The sequence below is a fragment of the Oratosquilla oratoria genome, chromosome 8 (genome assembly GCF_046742065.1).
Source record: "Oratosquilla oratoria isolate Oo_2021 chromosome 8, ASM4674206v1, whole genome shotgun sequence".
Lineage (NCBI taxonomy): Eukaryota > Metazoa > Arthropoda > Malacostraca > Stomatopoda > Squillidae > Oratosquilla > Oratosquilla oratoria.
Window position 1 is genome coordinate 52,270,756 of NC_134784.1, and position 12,500 is coordinate 52,283,255.

Genomic DNA, 12,500 nt, shown 5'->3' on the forward strand with positions numbered 1-12,500 from the left:
GACTAGACAACCAGAGAGACATCACAGACACAGACACACACACACACACACACACACACACACACACACACACACACACACACACACACACACACACACACACACACACACACACACACACACACACACACACACATATATATATATGGTGGGTTCTTTGACTTTGTTGTTAAATACTTACACGAACTCGAGGTTGGTGAGGTTCTCGATCTCCCTCAAGCTGGAGGCGTCAAGGATGATATCCCGAAGTCGGCTGGCAGGGCGAAGTGGAGGTCGGGAGGAAGAGGAGGAGGAGGAGGAGTGGGAGGCGGATGAGAAGGAAGAGGAGGAAAAGGATTAACATGAGGCGAATTCTGTTTTGAGCTGAGTCTCAGGCTTGCCTACACTTCGAAATCAAAACAAAGTCATTGGATGGGTAAAAGTGGGCATGATTTTTTTTTTTTTTTTTTTTTTTTTTTTTGCAGATCTGTTTTGGATGATGTATTATTGTTTCACTTTGACTACCTGAAAAAAAATCTTCGTGAAGAAAATTCATATATTACTTAAAAAAATTAATAATAATTTCGAGGTCCGTCATCGCTCACAGAACTTTGGTTTTGTTGTCAAACTGATGGAAATGCCTTGAACTGCTGTTGTCAGTGATTGAGTTGTCCCTGAGCACACGTGTTCTCGAAATATCTGGAACTGAGGTTTGGACGCGAGTTTTCGTGCCGAGTTTTCTGTTTGTGTCAGCTCGCTCTCTGATTACGTGTGAGCCAGTTCGTGCAAGTCAGCACGCATATACGCACGCACTCACGGAATGTGGGCATACGCATAGATGCACGCATGCACACGTACACACATATATACCCGCATTTAATATATCTCTCTCTCTCTCTCTCTCTCTCTCTCTCTCTTTCCCTCTATTTCTCTTTCTCTCTTTCCCCCTCTTTTTTTCTCCCTCTCCCTCTCTTTCTCTCTCCCCCTCTCTCTCTTTCCCTCTCTCTCTTTCCCCCCTCTCTCTCTTCCCCTTTCTCTCTTTCCCTCTCTCTCTCTCTCTCTCTCTCTTTCCATCTCTCTCTTTCCCCCTCTCTCTTTCCTTCTCTCTCTCTCTCTCTCTCTCTCTCTCTCTCTCTCTCTCTCTCTCTCTCTCTTTCCCTCTCTTTCTTTCCTTCTCTCTCTCTCTATCTCTCTCTCCTCTCTCTCTCCTCTCTCCCCCTCTTTCCCATCTCTCTCCCCCTCTCTCTCTCCTCTCTCCCCCCTCTCTCCCCTCTCCACCCCCCCCTCTCTCTCTCTCTCTCTCTCTCTCTCTCTCCCCCCCTCTCTCTCTCTCTCCCTACCTCTCTCTCTCTCCCCCCTCTCTCTCTCTCTCTGTCCCCTCTCTCTCTCTGTCCCCTCTCTCTCTCTCTCTGTCCCCTCTCTCTCTCCCCCTCTCTCTCTCTCTCCCCCTCTCTCTTTCTCTTTCTCTCTCTCTCTCTCTCTCTCTCTCTCTCTCTCTCTCTCTCTCTCTCTTTTCCTCCCCCGCCCCCGAGGTCCCAGCTCCCAGTAGCTCTTTCACTCTTTCTCCCAGGCCTCTCTTCCCTGCACCTCCTTTCCCTCACTGCCTCTTCCATGCCACTGCATCCTATCTCTGCTTTTCCCAAGTCCCCAAACTAGACCAGATCTTCTCCAATACCGTTCTTGTGCTCAGTTGTGCAGAGGAGATACATTTGATCAAAGCTCCCTTGAGTTGTTCCATAGTTTCGTCCTATATTCTCGTTTTCTATGATGATTTTCTTTCTCCGTGCATTTTGTTAAGATAATGAGGATAGTTTTTTATTTAACTCTTCCCTAAATGGCCTTAATTTCGGCACTGTAAGTTAGGTTCTTCATATCTTCGTAAGGGTAAGAACAGGCAGAGTACTCACAGTGAGGTCAGGGCGCTGAGTGGGGAGAAGATGGCCAGGGTTGTGATTCCGGCGTTCCCCTCCAGATCACTGTGGGAGCAGAGAAAGGTAATTAGTGCACTATGTGTGTGTGTGTCATTCACCATGGTCTTGGACCACGTGTTGGATTCATGATCGACGGCTATTTCCCTCCCGGAAGAGAGCTCAGAGCTCGTATATGACCATCCATGGGTAATGCTGTGACCTTACACACACACACACACCCAACTCCCCGCCCACGAGAGTTGGAGTAACGACTCGCAGCTCAGCAATACTAAAATTATTTCAGCACTGGGCGGGATTCGAATCCGGACCACCGTGGTAACAGCCAAGAACTCTACCACTGCGCCACGAGTCGTGTGTGTGTGTGTGTGTGTGTTTGTGTGTGTTTGTGTGCGTGTGTGTTTGTGTGTGTGTGTATGTGTGTTTGTGATAAAAGATAGGGTTTACTATTATAGGTTACATGTACATCCTAGATTCAAACAACTATGCATAAATACAGACACACACACACACACACACACACACACACACACACACACACACACACACACGCACACACACACACACAAATACATCCTAGTTTTTATTGACTGAATAAATTACCAAGAGCTGGGTTCTGTTCCCACTCACGTTTATCTCGTCTCGTTGGGCTGAAGGGCCGAATAATTGATGCAACTCCCAGGCGTAGAGTAAGTAATACAGCTTCGCGTCTCTCCAAATGGTTGACTAACCATGGAACACAAACATCCCGTTCCCCCGCGTCCAGGCATGAATTTGTATGTATGTGATTCACCACCACTCTGTTGGACCACGTGTCCGACTCGTGATCGACAGCGACTATTCTTCCGGGTGAGAGGTTCAGAGGTCATATGTGGTCCGATTTATGGGATATGTGGTGGCCTTATAGACACATACACGCAAGTACGCGCGAGCACGTACACGCACACACACACACATACATACAAACCATCTTAATAGATATGTAGTATCTTTACAACGGAGTGTCTTATCGTGTATTTTTGTCAGCAATTCCCAAACTTTTTTTTTCTTTTAAATATATAGTGTCATTACGTCTCTGATTCCAGAGGCTGGAACGTGGTCAGCCAGCCAGCCATCTTGGCTCCCAGCAGCCAATATGTGTCTTGTTTGGGAATTTATGTTGACTATATCGCGTTTGCAACCGTCCGAGAAAGGCCCTTTATTCTTTATTTTTATTATTATTGTTATTATTATTATTATTATTATTATTATTAAATATATATATATATATATATATATATATATATATATATATTTTATATATATATATATATATAGTTTTTTACTTTCTTTTTAGACCCCATTTTGGGCAATATTAGGTTCCTTAGTTGTATTTCTGGATACAAAAGCTTGACAGGGAAAAAAAATTGGGATGTCGTTGGCTTGGCACAGAAAGGAATGGACGCTCTTCCATTTTTCGATTCTTTCAGTAAATGAAGTGCACACACACACACACAAACACACACAGCATACTCGAAAGTAGGTCCCTCCCCTCTCTCTCTCTCTCTTTTTTCTTCTTTCCCTATTATGTGTGTGTGTGTGTGTGTGTGTGTGTGTGTGTTCTCTCTATCTATCTATCTGTGTGTGTGTGTGTTCTCTCTATGTATCTGTATGTGTGTTCTCTCTCTATCTATCTGTGTGTGTGTGTGTGTGTGTGTGTGTGTGTGTGGATGCATTTGTATTTGTGCGTGCGTGAGCACGTACGTATGTGTTTGTGTGTGTGTGTGTGCGTGTGTGTGTGTGTGTGTGTGTGTGTGTTCTCTCTATCTGTGTGTGTGTGCGTGTATGTGTTCTCTCTATCTACCTATCTATTTATCTATCTGTGTGTGTGTGTGTTCTCTCTCTCTATCCGTGTGTGTGTGTGTGTGTGTGTGTGTGTGTGTGGGTATGTGTGTGTGAGTGTGTCTGTGTGTGGATGCATTTGTATTTGTGCGTGCGTGAGCACGTATGTATGTGTTTGTGAGTGTGTGTGTGTGTGTGTGTGTGTGTGTGTGTGTGTGTGTGTGTGGATGCATATGTATTTGTGCGTACGTGAGCACACATGTTTAAGTGTGTATGTGTGCATGTGTGTTTGTATATACATATATATATATATATATATATTTGTGTGTGTGTGTGTGTGTGTGTGTGGTGTGTGTGTGCGCGCGCTTGCGTGTGTGGGCACGCGTGTGCGACCGTGCACATGTATATGTGCGCGCTCGTGTGTGTATGTTTGTGTGCATGTGTGTGTGTATGGGTACGTGTGTGTGTGTGTGTGTGTGTGCGTGTGCACCTATGTGTATGTGAGGGCGTTTGTACGTGTGTGTGTGTATGCTAACACCTACGAGTGAAATCGTATATACATTCAGAAATGAATAAATATACGTCGTATAAACTGACACACAATATCCTGGAGGAATCAAAGGAATATTAATTCTATTTGACTTAGCATACGCTTCGCATTAATCCTGACTTTTTCCGCAAATGAACCTGGAAGCAGTGAACCAGAAATTTCCCAGTGACTGATATCGTCTGGGGAAATTCCAAACGCCGAAAAAAGGTATAAAAAAAAAGGACATGTGCATTTTTATCAAACAGATGGATAATTCTGAATATCTCAAATAATCTTCATATCAAGTTCGCGAGGGAGGGAATGTGGCTCCCTGAAGAATTGAAATGACGTCATGTCGCGTGTCTTTTTCTCTTCCTCCCCGCCAACCCACAAAATCGGTGACGATTTCCTCTTTTGAATGATTTTTTTGAGCTATTAGACCCTGATTTGGTTAATGCGAGGGATTGCACCTGTTGATGAGTGATTGAAAAAAGACGAGAGCGAGACTATAAAATGATTAGGCTGGATTCGTGTAGTCTGATGGAGGTATTTCAATCTGTCGTGATTGGGTTGTATTTTAGAGTTGATTGGACTGGGAGTTGAAGCTCACACCTAGAGGATCGAATGTTGTGGTACGCCACAAGAACATCCACATATCATTAATCAAATTATGGTATTTCATTTGATAATACGATTAGGTAGACTTTGTGGGTTTCTATTTTACTATCAAAACTGAGGTAGCCTACACACACACACACACACACACACACACACACACACACACACACACACACACACACACACACACACACACACACACACACACACACACCTAATGAACTACTAGCATGGTGGTGCGCGTAGTGCTTGGTTCGAATCCTGCCCAGGGCCGAAAATATTTCGGTAAAGCTGCGCTTCGGGTCGTTACTCTGACTCTCGTGGGCGGGGAGTTGGGTGTGTGTGTGTGTGTAAGGTCATAGCGTTACCCATAGATCGGACCTACGAGCTCTGAGCTCTCTTCCAGGAGGGAAATAGCTGTCGATCACAAGTCGAACACGTGATCCAAAGACCAAGTGAAAAAAAGTGAATACACACAGACACACACACACACACACACACACACACACACGCACACACACACACAACCTCCGATGTTTACAAATACACAACCACACAAGTACATGAGCTGAATATATATGTAAGCATAGAATGCACCAGGTCCAAGAACGCACAGCATTAATTATTCGTATATTGATATGGTATACATATCCTCAATGCAGGAGACAACAAGTAATAGCCACATTATCGAACGCGCAGAATACCACATTAGTTTGCTATCGGAGGTAATGTATGTGAGAAGACAGAGCACAGCACAGCAGACAGGATCGTTTATTTCATCTACGCATGCGCACACGTATAAACACGCATACACACACACACACACACACACACACACACACACACACGCACACGCACGCGCGCACACACACACACACACACATGAAAGCAATCATGCACGGAGGTACACACGCACGCACACGCGAACAGACACACACACACACACACAAACACACACGCACATACACAAACACACACGCACATACACACGCACACGCGCACACACGCGCACGCGCAGTGAGGAAGACACAGACATACTGACAGACAGACAGGCAGTCTCACTAACTGACAGACAGACAGAACGACATAAACAAAGACACAGAAACACAAACAGAGACACAGAGAGATACAGATAGTCAGAGAGATAACCACAGTTACTGGCTGTCACAGACAGTCATAGACATAGAATCACATACATTCACAGTCACAGGTAATCAGACACAGAGAGACCTATACGTATACTTACAGTGTTCTCAGGTTCCTGAGACTGGCAAAGGCCTTAGGATGGACCGTGACGATTCTGTTGTAGCTCAAGTGACTGTGAAAGAAAAACAAAACAAAAACGTAGAGATGAGACAACGCACGTCTGGGAAAGGTAGTAGAATCAAAGGATCGGTACAAGGCCCGGTTGTGTGGTAACAAAGGTCTGGAAACGTTAAAAAGGTCACTCGGGGGGTTTTAGTACAATGCTGCTGTTTTCATCGAGTTAGGTCGGATCGAGTTGTATATATTGGAATCGATGCGGGTAGGCTGAGAGGAATGGAAGGGTGAAGACGTTCATGAAAGCATACATGCGCGCATGTATGTACTGTAGATTTACGTTTTAACTCGTGTATGTGCTCTGGCCGCGCGAAGACATGTACAGAGTTAGACGTACATACACACAATGAGACATAGACATGCATTTATACCCACATATGTACACACACACACACACACACACACACACACACACACACACACACACACACACACACACACACACACACACACACACACACACTTAGAAGAAAAGTGAATGATGCTTAGAGATAAAAACTCGACCTGGGAGGAAATGATAAATGGAATACCACAGGGTTCAGTATTGGCTCCAGTAATGTTTGCTATATATATATGTATATATATATATATATATATATATATATATATATATATATACATATATATATATATACATATATATATATATATATATATATATACATATATATATATATATATGTGTGTGTTTGTGTGTGTAAATGACATAGATCAAGGTGTAGAATGTTATATGAACTTCTTTGGAGACTACGTAAAACTACTAAAGTAAGTACAGAATATGACTGAATCGCTGCAGAGAGACCTGGACAAAGTCTGGGAATGAAGCCAAAAGTGGGAGGTGAACCTCAACATTAATAAATGTAGTATAATAGAGTTTGGAAAAAGTAAAAAAAATAATATCAGGACAATATAAAATCGGTACAAAGGAAGTAAAGAAAGCTCCGAAAAGGACCTAGGAGTAATTATCACCAAAGGCATGTCCCCAGACAAGCATATAAACAAAATAGTCGGAGAAACCTACAATTTACTAAGATCAATAAAATTGGTTTTTAATTACTTGGATGAAGTAATATTAAAAAAATATTAGTAACACTCTTAAGACCAAGATTAGAGTACGCTGCGGCACTATGAACACCCAATACAAAAAAGAATATAAAGAAATTAGAAAGAATCCAAACAGCAACGACAAAGATGGTCCCAAAATTGACATAAGAATAAAGATTGTCTAAACCGGAATTATCAACTCTAGAACAAAGAAGAGAAAGAGGAGATCTATTGGTCATTTACATAATCATAAAAGGCATGGAAGTCCTTGACAGAGAAGACTTATTAAAGTGGGATAAAATAAAAACAAGAGGACATGAAAAGAAATTTAAAAAATGATAGTTAAAGAAGAGATCTGAAAAAATAGTTCTCCTCACAGTGGTGGATGTCTGGAACAAATTAGACGAAACAATAGTGTGTGCAAACACCATACAATAATTTAAGAACAAACTAGATGTTGAGAGATACAAAGACGGGTCACTACGAGCATAGATCCCCTTCCCATATAAAACAACTAGGTAAATACACACACACACACACACACACACACACACACACACACACACACACACACACACACTCGCTCACACACACGCACACGAACACGCATGCATCCACACACACCTACACACACACACAGACACACACACCTACACAGACACGCACACACACACACACGAACACGCATGCATCCACACCCACCTACACACACACACACACACACACACACACACACACACACACACACACAAGCACACAAGCACACATACACAAGCACACACGCGGGCTCGCACGCAAACAAAATGTACGATTACATTAATATGATATATGTACATATATTTTTATTTACAAATATGCCCCTCCCTCCCTTCATCCCTCCCTCTCTCCCTCCCTCTCTCCCTCTCTCCCTCTCTCCCTCTCTCCCTCAAGACTCCAATATAAAACATAAAGACAAATATGCTAATCCTTATGTATTTGAGATACACAAAAGCGAAAGAGAAAATTATTAAAACTTTCGTCTTCAAACGCGCATTCTTTGAAAAATCTAATTCGAAGGTTTGGGGAGAAGAGCGGAGGAAGGATGAGGAGGAAGAGGAGGAGTGGGAGGGGGAGGAGGAGGAGGAACAATTGTGGGAACACTGTCGTCTTGACGCGTTTGGCGCCGTTCGTGAAGATGAATTTCCGTTTTCTATCCCGTTTTCTTTACTCTTAAGTCTCGTTTCACACGTGTCGACTTTTCGTCGTGCGCCGTCCACGACACGACGCCGTGCTCTCAAATAACCTTGGTTGTCTGTGGACGTTTTCACACGTGGTCTGTAGTTCTGGGGGCCTTTTCCCATCCTTGTCCATAATGTTCCCAAAGTAGTTTTGGTAGACCAGTTAGTAGTTCATATGAGTTTCCTTTCTACACTCCGTTGAGATTACCGTTCATGTGAATTACTAAGGCTCCTTTCACACTTATCGACTTTTCACCGTGTGCCGTACACGACACGACGTCGTGTTCCCAGATAACCATGGGTGCCGTTCACGACTGTGGTCGTGAAGTGTGAAATAGTCCATAGGCACCCATGGTTATTTGAGAGCACGACGTCGTGTCGTGGGTGGCGCACGGCAAAAAGTCGACATGTGTGAAAGGAGCCTAAATTTTTATCGTTCCATAGGGGGATAGATAGGTCTTGTATTGAACCATTAAGGATGAATGAGAAAAGATCTAATATTCGAAACATTACATGTGGTAGTTGGAGGAAGTATATAATATATTGAGAGCACGACGTCGTGTCGTGGACGGCGGACGGCGAAAAGTCGATACGTGTAATGAGCATAGGAATGGCATTACAGGAGGAGAGGAGGAAGAAAGTTGGATCAGCGAGCTTTAATGCTTCTTCTGGGCGGATTACCGTCAACAGCGTAAATTTTTCATCAAGTTTGATGTCAATTCCCCTTTAGAATCTTGAAGACCTTTAACATCTCACCTGTCTTTTAAACAATCAAACAAACAAACACGGGATTAGTTTATTTAGTTTAGACTAGGGATTTCTAGTTAGCGAAAGGTTGGACAAAAAGGAAGCAAGATTACTCACAGCTCGTCCAAGTTGGGCAAGTTGCTGAGCAAAACACGGGACACTTGGCCCAAATTGTTGTGGTCAAGGAATCTGCGGGGATAAAGATAGACGTGTATTATGATATGTACACGATCACATATACAATGGTCATGCGTGTGTGCATACGTATACACGTACACACGCATGTATACAAATGTGAATACATGCAGGCATACACACACATACATACATACATACATACATACATACATACATACATACATACCCACACACTCACACATACAGCTCAAGCCTTAAAAATTCAGTATCGCTGCACTTTGAGCAGGTACGCTTGGGTGGGCAAGGAGTTGGGTGTGTGGATGTGGGAGGTCACAACATTACCCGTACATCGGGCCTGGTGGGCAAGGAGTTGTATGTGTATGTATGTAATGTCACAGCGTTAACCATAGATCGGGCCATATTAGTTCTGAGCTCTCATCCGGAAGGGTAATAGCTGTTGATCATGACTCCAACACGTGAGCCAAAACTATGCTGAATCACGTACACACAAACACACACACAAACACATACACACACACACACACACACACACACACACACACACACACACACACACACACACACACACACACACACACACACACACACGAGGAAGTTGAACAAGTGTATTTGTGCATAGACTCATATGTATGTATGTATGTAAACAAATATATGTATACATTTATGCAAATGCATAGTCATTATACGATTATCACCTGGTTGTTTAACTAAACCCAATGATTGATTTGATTCATCAAGGGAAGCTCCACAGGGCTTTCGTTTTAATTAATCAGCAAATATCTCATTAGACCCTTTTTCATTTACCTTGAACGGCCCTGGCGCACAAATCTCTTCTCTAATAATTGAGGAAGTAATGAGCCGACGCTAAATACGCGAAGACGGTAATTGAGCTGAAGGTGGAGAAAAGGCCGCAAATGGAATTCGGCCCGACGCGACCCGACCCGACCCGACTTGAGTGACACGAAGGAGGCTTCGGAGTTGACGTCGATTGAAGTGTGTGTTTATTTTGTTTTTGTTTATGTCTATGTTTATTCATTGTTTGTTTAGTTGTGTTTGTTTATTTTATTTTGTTTTTGTTTGTTTCTTCATTGTATATTTGTTTATTTTTTGTTTATGTAACAATTTTGTTTGTTTTTCTCTTGTTTTTGTTTTGTTTATGGTGTGTTTGTTCATTTATTATTTATTCATTTGTTTATATACTTATTCGTAATCTATTTATGTATTTGTTTATTTACTTTATTGATCAACTTCTTTATATTATTATTATCATCTATCTATTAATTTATTTATTTAGGCTGATACATTTTATGTTATCTCATAATCTTATTTATTTGTATATATCAAATTTTCATGCATCTATTTGATTATCAATTCACTTATTTGTGTATTTATTCTCTTGTCTCCCCATTATTTTCTTTCATGTGGTGACATTCGGAGTAAAGAGTATGATTTTGAGTGAAAAGAGAAATAGAGAGAGAGGGGAGGGAGGGAGGAAGAGAGAAAGAGAGAGAACATAGAGACAGATATCATATCTTCTCGAAATCTACTTTGTAAACGAAGCCTGTTGACACTTTGCACTGGTGAGCTTTCTTATCGAAATAGAAAAAAAAAAGTCCTCGTGTCTGAAACTAATCTGTAAGAAAAAAAAAGTTGCGCTAATTGTGACATTTGCTTAAAGAGACACAAGGAATGACGTCAATGCTTGTGTTGATCACACCGTAGCTGCTCGTAAGAATGATGATTTAATAGATAAATGAATAAACGAATGAATTATTAGATAATAATGAAAGCTCAGAAATAATACAAGAAAACGTGTCTGCATTTGATTATATACATTGTTATTGTATCTATACAGTAGACTATAACTTGTGGTTGATTCACGCCTGTGTACGTGCAATCGAGTATGTACGATCTTGTGTATGAATGTATATGTAGATGTATTACATGTTCATATATTGTATGTGTACCGGAGTATGATTCACACAAGCAGCCACGCGTAAGTACACACACACTGACACACACACACACACACACACACACACACACACACACACACACTTCTCCAAATATGGAAAAAGCACACATACATTTACAAGCATGTACGCCCACACGAACGCACAGAAACCCATACACGCTTATAAAAACGCTCGTGTATACTTACAGCACCGTAAGTTCTGGGAGAGTTGGGAAAATGTCGTCATGAAGACGAAGGAGATTTCGCGCCAAATTGCTGCGTGGCGGGAAGAGAGAAGAACAAGTAAATAGTATGAATAGATAGACAAATAAATAGATAAAATGAATAAACGAATGAATAAGTAAAATAATGAATAGATAAATGAATAGCTGAATAAATGAATAAATATCATTAATGCGTGACGTTGGTGGGAAGAATGAAAAATAACATCGATAAATGAATCAACAAATAGATTAATAAGAAAATAAATAAATAGAACAATTAATAGAACATTTGCATGATTTTGGTGGGAATAGAGAGAAAGTAGTTAGATAGATGAATAAAAAAATAAAATAGATGTTGATCGTACAGGACATGTTTCTACAACAAAAGAAATTTTTAGATTTTTGGTTTCTTAGCATATCTAGAATTCGTATTCACCTAAGTGCGATGCCAGATATTAGACGATTAATTAATTTATTTACATAATCATTTGTTGTTATAACCTATTCTATTTTATCCAGTTTTTTACCTAATATCATTATTGTGTTGATGTATTCATTTATCTATTTATCTATCATTTGTTAATTTACTTATTTTGTCTTATTAATCGATTAGTTAATTTATTTACATAATTATTTGTTATTTTATTTTTTCTATCTTATTTTTTTAGTAAGTACCTAATGTCATTATTATGCTGATGTTAGCATATATTCATTTATCTATTACATTAGTTTATTTACTTATTTTGTCTGGTTTTATTTCGATGATCTATATATGTATCTATTTTCGATTATATGTTTATCTATCTACTCATTTACTTATTCCATTTTATTCTATTTTTATTATTGATCTATTTCTTCATCTTTTTATGTTCTGTTTATTTATTTAATTATCTATTTACTTTTTATTGATATATATCTTTATCTACTTATTTATTCATTTGTTCATTTATTTTTTATTTA

At 40.7% G+C, this 12,500-nt stretch overlaps 1 protein-coding gene across 1 annotated transcript in view; it reads right to left on the reverse strand.

Moving 5' to 3' along the window:
• The window catches only part of LOC143027721 (uncharacterized), a 65,876-nt gene that overhangs the window by 31,682 nt on the left and 21,694 nt on the right, over positions 1–12,500 (reverse strand). The window contains exons 8-12 of the mRNA XM_076189199.1: positions 11,524–11,592; positions 9,321–9,392; positions 6,122–6,193; positions 1,887–1,955; positions 182–253 (exon numbers count right to left, since the gene is read on the reverse strand). Coding sequence (XP_076045314.1) covers positions 182–253; positions 1,887–1,955; positions 6,122–6,193; positions 9,321–9,392; positions 11,524–11,592 — 354 coding nt within the window. The remainder of the gene's footprint in view (positions 1–181; positions 254–1,886; positions 1,956–6,121; positions 6,194–9,320; positions 9,393–11,523; positions 11,593–12,500) is intronic.